Source organism: Danio rerio, chromosome 25 (genome assembly GCF_049306965.1).
Source record: "Danio rerio strain Tuebingen ecotype United States chromosome 25, GRCz12tu, whole genome shotgun sequence".
Classification (NCBI taxonomy): Eukaryota; Metazoa; Chordata; class Actinopteri; order Cypriniformes; family Danionidae; genus Danio; species Danio rerio.
The window spans coordinates 6272028-6285000 of record NC_133200.1 but is presented as its reverse complement, the minus strand read 5'-3'; the positions used below and the strand labels follow the sequence as shown (position 1 = coordinate 6285000).

Here is a 12973-nt window from a genome sequence, read left to right as displayed (position 1 = left end):
CTATCTATCTATCTATCTATCTATCTATCTATCTATCTATCTATCTATCTATCTATCTATCTATCATGTCTATCTATCTATCTATCTATCTATCTGTCTGTCTGTCTGTCTGTCTGTCTGTCTGTCTGTCTGTCTGTCAGTCAGTCAGTCAGTCCGTCCGTCCGTCTGTCTGTCTGAGAAATATATTAATATTGTAATAAATAAAAGTGAAGAATAAATAAGACATTTTATTAAAATAAAACATTATAAAAAAAGTAAAAACAATCTTCAAAATTCTATAACAATTATATACTATTGTTTATTATTATTTATTTGAAGCTTTAAATTTAATTTTTGAATAAATTTTTTGGAAAAACGCAATATAAAATGTATGAAGGGTTAATTAATTGTACAAATGGTTATAAATAATATATAGATTAAATCTAAAAAAAAAAAGAAATCGCTTTTATGAAAGTAATACCCCAATGTTTTTAAAATAAAAATAGCTATATTATATTTATGATATACATAGTAAATTTATGTTTGTTTATTATTTGTATAGCACATTTAAAAACATTACATGTTGGCAATTTATGTGTCTATAGTGTATTAAAGTGAGTACAGAACTTGACAAATAGAAAAATAAAAAAATTATTAAAATATTAAAAATAGAATATTAAAATATTTAAAATAAACAGAAAATATAAATTAATAAACAGTACAAAATGGTCACAACATAAATTGTAAGCAGATTTATTTTAAACCCCAACATCATATGTAACCGCTAATTAGGGGTTGTTCTATATTATTATATTTTAATTCTGATCTTTATTTTTCACATGAGCACCAGTATACCAAAGACATAACTTTTCACTGATTTTGAAGAATATTAAAAGCATGTGCCCACCTTCCCTCCAGCACACACCAGCCGCAGTATGGATCTTTCTGAGCGACACATGACTGGCAGTCCTGCTTCAGATGGCAGGCCTGAACGGGCACCTTCACGATCTGGACGAGCACAAATAACAAAACCATTCAAATACAGCAGGAATTCAGCATGTAAGAGGGCACTGCAAAAACCAACCACAATTCAGCATGCAAGCTCAAATGATGTCATCACTTCACTAAAAGCTGAAAACAACAACCGAGTAGCTTCTTGCAAAGAATTGTGTTTACACTGGAATGATCTGATCTACACAAAGCCTGTGGTTCAAGCGGAATTAACAGCAGAAAATTGCAGAGAAGCCCATAAAACAGCAAAAGAATGATTTCAAAACATCATTGCTTTATAAACACTGCAATTACGCTACAGTGAGGTTAAAGACTAACACACAGCAAGAAGACAAACACTATACTGCTGCCTTCAGATAGTGGCAAACCATCTTAACATATAATCTATCATATATATAAATAGATACAGTGATGTGAAAAATGTTTGTTCCTTACTGATTTCTTATTTTTTCACGTCCTTCACACTTTGATGTTTCAGATCATCAAACTAATTTAAATATTAGTCAAAGATAACAAGTAAAAACATCATGCAGTTTTTATATGAAGGTTATTGTTAGGGGAAAACAAAATCCAAAAACAAAGCACATTAGCAAGTCCACTTCTGAATGGCTGCAGAAAAACAAAAAATGAAGACTTTGGAATGGCCTAGACAAAGTCCTGACCCGAATCCAATTGAGATGCTGTGGCGTGACCTTAAAAAGGTTATCAAAAATGCTTGATTGGCATCATTGCTAATAAGGGTGGCCGAAACATATATTGGGTTTATGTAGTTTTGGTCAGTTTCAATTTAGGGTGAACTATTCCTTTAAACTTTGATGTTTCAGATCATCAAACTAATTTAAATATTAGTCAAAGATAACAAGTAAAAACATCATGCAGTTTTTAAATGAAGGTTAATATTGTTAAGGGAAAACAAAATCCAAAAACAAAGCACATTAGCAAGTCCACTTCTGAATGGCTGCAGAAAAACAAAAAAATGAAGACTTTTGAATGGCCTAGACAAAGTCCTGACCCGAATCCAATTGAGATGCTGTGGCATGACCTTAAAAAGGTTATCAAAAATGCTTGATTGACGTCGTTGCTAATAAGGGTGGCCTAAACACTTATTTTTTATGAAGTTTTGGTCAGTTTCAATTTAGGGTGAACTAAAAAACATAAAGGCTTTGGAGTGGCCTAGACAAAGTCCTGACCCGAATCCAATTGAGATGCTGTGGCATGACCTTAAAAAAAATAAAAGAAATGCTTGATTGCCGTCGTTTCTGATAAGGGTGTCCCAAAGACTTACAAGAGTTATGTAGTTTTGGTCAGTTTCAATTCAGGGTGAACTATTCCTTTAAACTTTGATGTTTCAGATCATCAAACTAATTTAAATATTAGTCGAAGATAACAAGTAAACACCTCATGCAGTTTTTAAATGAAGGTTATTATTGTTAGGGGAAAACAAAATCCACCAACAAAGCACATTAGCAAGTCCACTTCTGAATGGCTGCAGAAAAACAAAAAATGAAGACTTTGGAATGGCCTAGACAAAGTCCTGACCCGAATCCAATTAAGATGCTGTGGCATGACCTTAAAAAGGTTATCAAAAATGCTTGATTGCTGTTGTTGCTGATAAGGGTGGCCCAAACACTTACTAGGTTTATGTAGTTTTGGTCATTTTCAATTAAGGGTGAACTATTCCTTTAAACGTTAAAATGGCTTGCCATATTCCGACCGCATTTAAAAATAATAACATACATTTCAGGAACAACAATAAAATGCACTAAAATAGCCGCTTCCTGAGGTCAAAGAGTGTCTATGATAAATGACTCCAGCCTCGTACCTTTTTCTCGGTGGTGATGTACAAGTGCGCCTGGGTTTTGTCGAAGAAAAGGTTCTTATTTACGTAGCCGCTGGTTTTGTAGCCCGGGCCTGGATTGTACGGCTCTGGCGAGCTTGACAAATGTACCTGCATAAAGAGAGAACAATAGACACAGAGAAAGCCACAATTAAACAGTCGGGCAACAGGACAGGACACATCTGTCATATTTACGGACCACACAAACCCCCCCTCAGAGCGTCCCACACACCTGAGCCACACCTGACAAACGTGTCAACCCTGAACTAATGGCCTACAAGCCCAATAATGGCCAGAAAATGGCGGGAACTCATAAAAACTCCATGCGGACTGGATTTTTTTCCCCCATCGCTCAATTGCATCTGTCTATCCTACAAATAATCAGCTCTAACAAAGGCTTATAGGAGCTAGCGGTTCATTATTTCTAATATAACGTCTAACGCGTTTAGCGGTAGCACTTGGGTTTGGGTGACAGTAATATCTCTTTCTCTTTCATCCCTCTGTCAGAGATTCGCCACGTTCCCTCTGCAATTCCCTCACCTGCCAAAGCCTAAACTCCAGCTTTTTGTGACGCGCATGCTAAATCAGGTGTGTGACATCAGGTAGCTAGCTGGTTGTAGCGCTTCACTAATTGGTTGTCTCAAATTTCCGGAGCGTTCGTTTCCTTAACAATGACTTACACTGTGCTCACTCTTTTTTTTTTTTCGGCGTCCTCCTACGGACTGTCAGTTTTTGGTTATTTTTACATTGTGGAGAAGTTTGTTAAGAGGAGTATTGTGTCACTTACTCATCCTCGTGTTGTTCAAAACCTGGAGGACTTTTTTTTTTTTGAAGTATGAAAGGAGTAACTATGAATGTTGGTTGTTCTTGTATATATGATTATTATTAGGGAAAGATGCTTTCAAACTTAACAAATATCATAAAAGTATATACATAATACATGATACAATAATAAAGCAAAATAATCCGTCGTTCTGTAAAGTCAATCAAATAATTCACTGAAAAGTTCTGACTCAAAAGACTCTTATTGAATACTTGCAATGTAATCTTTATACCTGTCAACATTGGGATGTGAAAATAAGGGATATGCTCAGCATATTAATTACTAATTATGTTCATCTGAAACAGTTTCATTGTGAATAAACAGTTAAAAAGTCAGTAATATGTTTTATTATTATTATTTACAAGATAAAAATAAATGGCGAGGTAGTGGCGCAGTAGGTAGTGCTGTAGCCTCACAGCAAGAAGGTCGCTGGGTCGAACCTCGGCTCAGTTGACGTTTCTGTGTGGAGTTTGCATGTTCTCCCTGCCTTCGCGTGGGTTTCCTCCGGGTGCTCTGGTTTCCCCCACAGTCCAAAGACATGCGGTACAGGTGAATTGGGTAGGCTAAATTGTCCGTACTGTATGAGTGTGTGTGAATGTGTGTGTGGATGTTTCCCAGAGATGGGTTGCGGCTGGAAGGGCATCCGCTGCGTAAAAACTTGATGGATAAGTTGGCGGTTCATTCCGCTGTGGCGACCCCGGATTAATAAAGGGACTAAGCCGACAAGAAAATGAATGAATGATGAATGAAATAAAAATAAATGTCATAAGCTGCGTCCCAAATGGCACACTATACACTATGCACTCATGCACTATGTACTTATGCACTTACACACTCAACAGGAAAGTATATGTATGTAGTGCTGTCCCAAATGGCACACTAATGTTTTTTTACTAAGCGGAAATTCAAACCGTTTCCCTGATGACGTTTGACGGTTGCCAAATCATTGAAATAAATGACCAAACTATCAAATAAAACCTGCCGTGAGTATAACCGCATTCACCATCGGGAGGCGCTATAATCACTCTCGTAGGAGAATTTTGCTTTCACCATCCAAAATAAATAAAGTTATTCAACATGTGCGTCCGATAGCTCTACCTCTTCCGCTACGTAAGCAAACCTGCGGTCGTTGAGTGCGTGAAGTGTCCATCATTACACACTTCAATTTAGCGGCTGAATGAGTGCATCATCCGGGTAACTGAAGTGCTCTTATTATTTTTAGTGTTTTCAGTGTGAACGCACTACTTACACTATTTATACTACAAAATGGCGTAAAATAGTGCATAAGTATGTGATTTGGGACGCAGCTATACATTAGCAGCAAATACATTAGCAGCAAATACATTAGCAAACGGTTCAGCTTATTAAAATGAATAGCTATTATAAAGAAGTAGAATCAAGTTATCAAATCTCATTAATCTTTCCTTCACTGTATAACTCACACATTCTGATTAAAGAGCAATGAATGAATCTCAATAATTCATATTTTTCGTTTGATTACATTAAACAACAGAGATGTCACTTTATAAATGCACAGATCTAACGTTATAATGAATAGGATTTAGGACAAAATTAGTTGTGTTTGAAAAAACATCTTTAGATGTTAATATTAATAATTATGTGTATATGTCTGTTCAAACACGCACCCAAAACCCAGACTTTTCCTCTGCTTCAAATCGCGTGTACAGAATCCGTTTGGAAAACAGCGTCTATTTATCACTATGGAGTCCTACAGTCAAGCGCCGCTATATGACTGTTTTGAAGATTGCATCGGCGTGACGACGGCACCTGTAGGGAAAAGGAAGATAATCTCGCCGTTTTTATGTTCATTTCAAAGTGTTTTCATGCCTAAATAACACGAAAGCACAGAACAGACTCACATTTAAGAGCAAGGGGTGGCCCCTGGTTGTCCGATTGTATGAGTTGAGTAAATGGTTGCCACCCTTCATAGACAGGTAATGTTTTGTTTTAAAACTATTTTAGCTTCACGCAAAGCTGATGTAACGTTAGATGTTCTTACCAACGGGTTATATCTTCACAGAAGTGTTGTTCAGCCACTAAAATCTTACGATAAAAGATTGATAAGTCTATTTTCAGTTTCATAAGGGACCTTTTACAGCATCTATAATGTAGATTTTAATTAGTTTAACAACAAAACACAAGTAAATAGCGATATTCCGCCTAGTCTCTCCCTATATTGTTTACCATGCAACTCTAAATTTTCACTCTGAAAAAGCATGTCAGTTTTTGCTTGCTCGCCGCCGGACAAGCACTAGTCGCTTTTAACACAAGACAGAGGGTTCTTTTGCTGTGCTCGTGTTTAAAGAGGCGTGGCTCTAGACGGCAGGGAAGGGAGTGTGATTCAGAGATTTATGCTAAGCTGTTAGCATTGTGAAAGATCATCAACTGCACCTTTAATACTTGAGGTTAGGTTTAGGAGGAGAGTAATATGCTGGTGTTTAACTGCATTGCTTTAATGCATTCCTGCATTGGGGTTTCACATACTCTGTACTACTTCATAACCATGGTGGGCGTTTCTCTTTGTCTCATTCTGAACCCAGTCGACCAATCACAACAGAGTGGGTCATTGGACCAATCAGCGCAGATTAGAGTCACAAGCAGGGGTTTGAGAACAAATCAATCACTGAACGAATCATATGGGAGTCATTGGGATAATTAGTTAAAAATAAATGCATATTATAAGACAATGAAAGTGTTTCTTGACCTTGTATGCATATCAGCCTGTTGTTTGGGACTCCCAAAACCAAAATATGACCTTTTATAATGCATAATAGGTGCTCTTTAAATAGCCAAAGTAAAACATTTACCCTAGTACATTGTGAATGAATCACTTAGAGTCATTTTGTGAAGTGAATCAAGTGAAGCAAAATAAACTCTCATGAACAAAAAGAAACTTTTTCAATCAGTAACATCTTAAATGCCATAACTAGTACTTATAATGATTGCATTCTGTATTTCAAGTCATTTGATAAGATTTCAGTTGTTGTTCGCTAATAATATTCTCCTTGAATCAGCCAGTGATGAACAAATCATTCAGAACAGTTCTTACATAACTAATGCCATAGCATGCCAATTACTGACTGTATTGAAAAGCTTAACAGCAATATACAAATCTAAAACAACATTAGAGTTATTAAATAATCAGTTTCTATACACACTGAACCTTCAAATTTGTACATTTTCATAGCCCAAACTCAAAAGTACCATTATTCTGCCATAACGAATGGAAATCTAGAACATTTTCCCACTTAAAAAGCGACCTCAGTGCTTGGGGATATAGCACCTCGGATGAGGGTTTGAGCAGCGTGTGAATATAGTTTCTTGAATTGAACACAACTTATCTCACCTTGATCACCTCTCCTGCATTGTGCCCCAGAAAGGCAATGGTGTGATCATTCTCGACAGCCACGGCCACCGCGGTCAGCAGGTTCTGTCTGATGAAGACTGGATTGGCCTTCAAGGCAAACTCCTGTCGACTGGCCAACGGTGACGGGAGAAAATCAGCTCCACACTTATACCGGTTCACTATGTCTTTCTGCAAGATAACAAAGAGAATCACGAAGCAGACACTGAAAAAAAAAAATCACTTCCAAAAGTACTTTTATTCTGACGTTTGAATTATATAATATAATTAATTGTTCAAACTCTGAAACATCTAACTACTTTTTTCAATTCACTGATTTACTACAGACCACAGATTGGTTCAATATTGTCATTTGTTTAACTTTTACCTTTATAAAACGCGTTTCCATTGCTCATTTTGGAGTATTGCATTATAAAATGCTTGATGGAAATGCCATAGTGTGTATAAATTCCAAAGATCCACATTAGTAGGATAAACTTTTTATCCTTTTTATCATAAACTACACTACCTGACAAACATCTTGTCGCTTATCCACATTTTAGGAGCAACAAATAATTACTGGACTTCTAGTTGATCATTTGGTATCAGAAGTGGCTTATATGAAAGGCAAAAGCCTCTATATTACGCTTAATTAACCAAAATAAAACATGATCATACCATGATTTTTAATGATTTAATTAGGACAGTAAAGTCTGACTTCACTTTTAAAAGTCTTGTCTCTTAACAGAAATAATGTCCAGTAAGGCTGCTCGATTTTGGGAAAAATCATAATCACGATTATTTTGGTTATAATTGTAATCACGATTATACCAAAAGATAATCAGTTAAAGTCAAAATCATTAGCGCTCCTGAGAATTTTTTAAAAATAAATATTTCCCAAATTATGTTTAACAGAGGAAGGAATTTTAACAGTATTTCCTCTAATATTGTTCTTCGGAAGGCTTATTTGTTTTGTTTTGGCTTATTTGTTTTGAAACCTCTTTTAAGGTCAATATTAATAGCCCCTTTAGGTAATATATATTTTGGATTGTCTGTAGAAGAAAATACTGTTATATAATGCCTATTTAAGCCTTTGAATCAGACTTTGAATTTAAATGCTTGTATTCAGTTATTAGAAATGAGTGATTAAAACTATTATGTTTAGAAATGTGTTGAAAAAAAAAACTTCTTTCCATTAAACAGAAATTGGGGAGGAAAAGGGTTGCTAATATTTAGGAGGGCTAATAATTCTGACTTACAACTGCATACAGTTATTTTCCTCCCTGCAAAGGAAAGAGAAATAAATACAATAGAATAAAAATATGAAACAAACTGCTTTAAGCATCTTCACTTTATGAAAAACACTTTAGCTACAAAAGTCTTCAGTCAAGAGCAGAGAGTTGTTTTATTAATCATGATAAAACAGGCGGCAGCTATTGTGCTCTGTCACTTTAATGGTGTTAATAATGTATAATGTGATAATCACTAAACACCGCGTTTTGACACCTATTTGAACATTAAAGCGCTCACGTTAACGACTTTAGATGTGTGTGCAATGTGCGAATGAGACCAAGTGCTGACTTTGTGGTCTTTCGCGCTTTTAAGAGCAACAAGTGAGGACAACTGGAAAGGGGGCGGTAAAAAATGGAATAATCGTTTATCTCGATTAATGCATTTTCATAATCGTTAGAAGCCATAATCGAAATCGAAATCGGATTTTCGATTAATTGCACAGCCCTAATGTCCAGTACAGAATATAAAGTCATGCTGCAGTGGAGAAAGAATGAATATGGTGTATGACTCCCATGAGCTTGGAGGACTGCATCCATACATCTCTGCAATAACTCAAACAACTTATTAATAAAGTCATCTGGAATGGCAATGGTAAAATAGCTATTTTTAACGGTTATTTAATGTGTTTTTGTCATTATCAATGCACTTATACTTTTAGTGAGCGTGAGCAGTGCGGCAAAAATAGACCCATCGCCAAAACTATCGCAGCACTGCTGCTTCAGCGACGCTCACGCCCCGGGCTGACGCGCTGCTGCTGTGTGCAGTATGAAAGCTCTAATCTGTTTACATACATCTGTTTACTTTCATCGTCCACACAGCTTCATGAAAGGTGGTGATGTCACCCAATGATCCATGTTTGGTAAACGTAGCTTGTGCGGAGGCTACTACGCTACTTGTTTAAAAAAATAGCTTTGCCACTGATCATCTATTTGATTTATAAAGTAGCAACGCTACCGCCACACTACTGAAAAATGTGGTTAAGCTAAGTAGTGACGCTACAACCCAACACTGATTCCTAGTGTTTGCAGCAAACAGGTTGCACATAATGGGCCCTATCATACACCTAGCGCAATGTGGTGCAAGGCGCAGCGCAATAGTCTTTTACTACTTTAAGCTTGGCCCAAGGGTCATTTTGAGGTGTTGCGCCACGCTGTTTAAATAGCAAATGCATTTGCGCTCAAATGTGCGCCCATAGGCGTTCTGGTCTAAAAAAGCAGACGTGTTATGGCGCGTTATTTATTATTATTATTATTATTTATTATATCCATATTTATATTTGTTTTATTAAAAACGAGCTTAGATTTGTACACCTGTCAAATTTTAGACCATATGGGGCACAGCATGTGTATTTGGAAATAACTCAGTATTTTGACCACACTTTGTAATTACTAATCATTTATTCGTTTGCTGGAAATTAGAACTGAATTTAGAAATAGTTTTGAAACAAATCTTTGCGCTTAACAAACAAAATTAATTATTTATAGGCTAATTGATGTCTGTGCGGTAAGGTTTCCCTATCCACTAGAGCAAAAGCGAAAGTGAACTTAATTTACGTCATTTTAATAATAGCAATGCGCTTATGGCGCGACGCAGCTGTCTCTTAAAGGGAATGGAAGATGAGACTCTAATTGGTTTATTCTCAAAACACACCTATAACTCATTAAGAAAATAAACTCAACCCTTTTGGACCATGCGCCACGGCGCAAAGTGGAATTTCCCGTCCTTAAGTTAGCAAAAATGTGTTCTGACACGCCCTGAAAGCGTTTGCGCCCTGCGTTTTGCGCTCTGCGCATGGACCGTCAAAATAGAGCCCTCTATGTCATACACTATAATTCACCTCTGTTTGCATGTTTGCTATGACTTTGTAAGTAACTTACTCGTGCGAATACTTAACCCTCTACTGCACGGTGTCACCATACGGCAACATGTTACTTATGTTAATTTCCCTGGCACTGTTTCATAAAGACCAACATAATTTTTTTTTTTTTTTTGTGGGAAAGAGAAGACCTTAGAGTAGCCAATGATGTGCTTTGGTTAAGTCACATGACATGCTGTGATTTCTGTTGATGATTTGAGGCAGACTGGTGTTTATTGCGAGTAGTTGCTGAATGCAAATGCAAACGTCAATAAAAACAAAGGATCAAATTATGTCAGACCCACAAAAAAATCTAAAACATCACCTCCAGTGACAAATGATGACATTCACCACTCAAAAAAGTTTCTATCAAATTAGTTTTTTGCAAATCGCTCAAATGTGTGTGTTACCGAATCGCAATACTGTGCACTAGTGCATTGTGCAATATTGCAATGGGTTAGCTAGCTAGCAAGGTCAGCTGTGAACTTTTAACTTGTAACAATAACAACATGAATGCTAGTAATATATTGTTGATTAGTTGTATGTTAAAAACATTTGCATTATGGATCATATCTAGTTTTATTGGCAATACTATTTTTGAATAGATATGAATACAGGAAACAGTGTATTAGCGAGCACCACCATGTTCTATGGTAAATGAAAGAAGAAAAAGACAGAGCTGGCTCTTCCTGCAGATGAAATTGAGGATGAGATGGGTTTTAGTGACCATGAGAATGATGCAGACTGGACATTTGATAGAGACAGTTCAAGTAAGTTAGCTCAGAGGCAGATAGGACAGGTGTAGTATAGTATATAGTATACTATATATAAACATTGTTAGCTAGTAGCTACATTATTCTGATGCATCTGGATATACTAGACTTGTTATTTATTTGTTATAAGATTTACTGGAGAATATATTATGTTATATACATGGTAATGCAATATTAGGTTTGTTTTTAATAATATTCAGCATGGAATGAATGGTATGAATGAAAGCTGTTGGAATACGAGTAGTTGGAAAGTATGTATAAGGTGTTATTTATAAGTTCTTTGATAAAGCTTATGATACCACAACACCAATTCAATCACTTTAAACGACAGAATAATAAATTATAAGTTATAAATTTGAAATTTCTAAATTAGATCCAATGTTGGACATTGTTGCCAAATGGCAACATTTCATAAAGTACCTTAAAAAATAAATGATTCCAATTTATTTTATTATTTGTTTTTACAGCACTTCAAGTTAAGCCATTTTAAGATAAGAAAAACAGTCAAAATGTAAAAAAAAAATAGATTTATCATAATGCTTGCGGTAGAGGGTTAATTCTGTATTTGGTGTCAACCCAGCATAAGGAGTAAACTGATCTCATCTCAAATGTTGTTTTAATAATTCTGCAATAGCTTGACCAAAAGTCTATGCTCAAAACAATTTTTTATAGTAACGCTGGTTTCCAAGGAGGTGACAATCAGGGCTTTACATTAACACCCGCTAACCCGCCAAACGTGGGTAGAGGTTAGCTCTGGCGGGTTAGACAGACACCTCCACTAGCCACTTTGGCTGGTTGGAATTCATTTTTAAAGGGTCACGAAACACCAAAACACATTTTTTGAGCTGTTGACAGTCGTATATGTGTCCCACACTGCTAAAAACACTATTAGGACACCTATATTTCACTAAAAAGTGTAAATTGGTTGTTTTTGCGTTATTTCAAGCAAATTCGTACTTCCGGTTTGAAACGAGTTTTTAAAGCTGCGTCACGGTCATGACATAATAGCGTTGTATTCCAGCGTGCAGACTGGGCGTCTGTGCCAGAGTGTGTCTTATTACGTCTTACAGTGTGATGCATTAATGCATGAGTAAGGCTTGGTTCAAACCAATCAGCGCGCTCTATTGTGCAACTTCATTAATATTCATTACTGTCAGAGTGTAGATGGCAGAGACGCCACGTTGTGTTGGCAAAACAAGCGTGAAGTGTTGCTTTTATAGTTTGCTGCCGTTAAGTTTCGTTTTCATTTTCTCTCTGTGAGAGCTCAGACTCACGTGTGGATTAACAGTGTACGCGACGCTCGACAACAATAACTTACGTGTCCAAGGAGGATTATTGTTTACCTGAGAGCTGTTCTCATCTGCAAACGCTGAGATCCAGATTCGCTTGTAGTCTTCTCTTAATAAAGACGCGGCTCTAGTTGCTGGTGATTGTCCTGTCTCTACAGATTTGGTGAGTGAGCGACCAGTGCTCTTTGTTTATTCAGTTCGTATTTTATTCGTATCAAACAAACTATTGCACCGAGTGTAAACAAGTTAGCACTAACAGTTACAACCAAACTATAACCTCGTGTTGGATTTTGTGACCGGAATAACACACGCGGCTTTCTGACACTACCTGCCGTGTGCATCTAAGTTTCCGGGAAATGCTGAGTTTTTTTTCTCTCATTCGCCGTGCGGTATCAAACATTGCATAAAAAATACACGCTTAGAGCAGTTCCTCAAATCAAATATCACGTTTGTCGGGAGGAACATGAATGAATTCCCAGAATGAAAGAACCAAACTGCAGTTAAAGTCCACCATTTAATAATCTGGCAAATAATTCGACTACAGATGTCCATGTAAACACAGTCACATTGTCCGCTGTGGTTGTGTGTTTTGACTCTGAAATTCAGCGCGCCCAAATAGACACTCCCACACCAAGCCTCTTTTGTTCCTCCGACACTCCCCCCTAAACAGAGCTGGACACGCCCACTTTTCTGACTTTTTCCAAAGTAGAGGTGTGAAAACACCCTGCTGAAACGAGGGGGTTTCATGG

The 12973-nt window shown here is 36.7% G+C and overlaps 1 protein-coding gene across 2 annotated transcripts in view; it reads right to left on the bottom strand.

Moving 5' to 3' along the window:
* plxnb2b (plexin b2b) overlaps positions 1-12973 on the bottom strand; it is a 325846-nt gene that overhangs the window by 62878 nt on the left and 249995 nt on the right. For both annotated transcript variants that reach the window (NM_001423669.1, NM_001197316.2), the window contains 3 exon segments: positions 887-987; positions 2813-2938; positions 7018-7206. In NM_001423669.1, the coding sequence (NP_001410598.1) occupies positions 887-987; positions 2813-2938; positions 7018-7206 (416 nt within the window).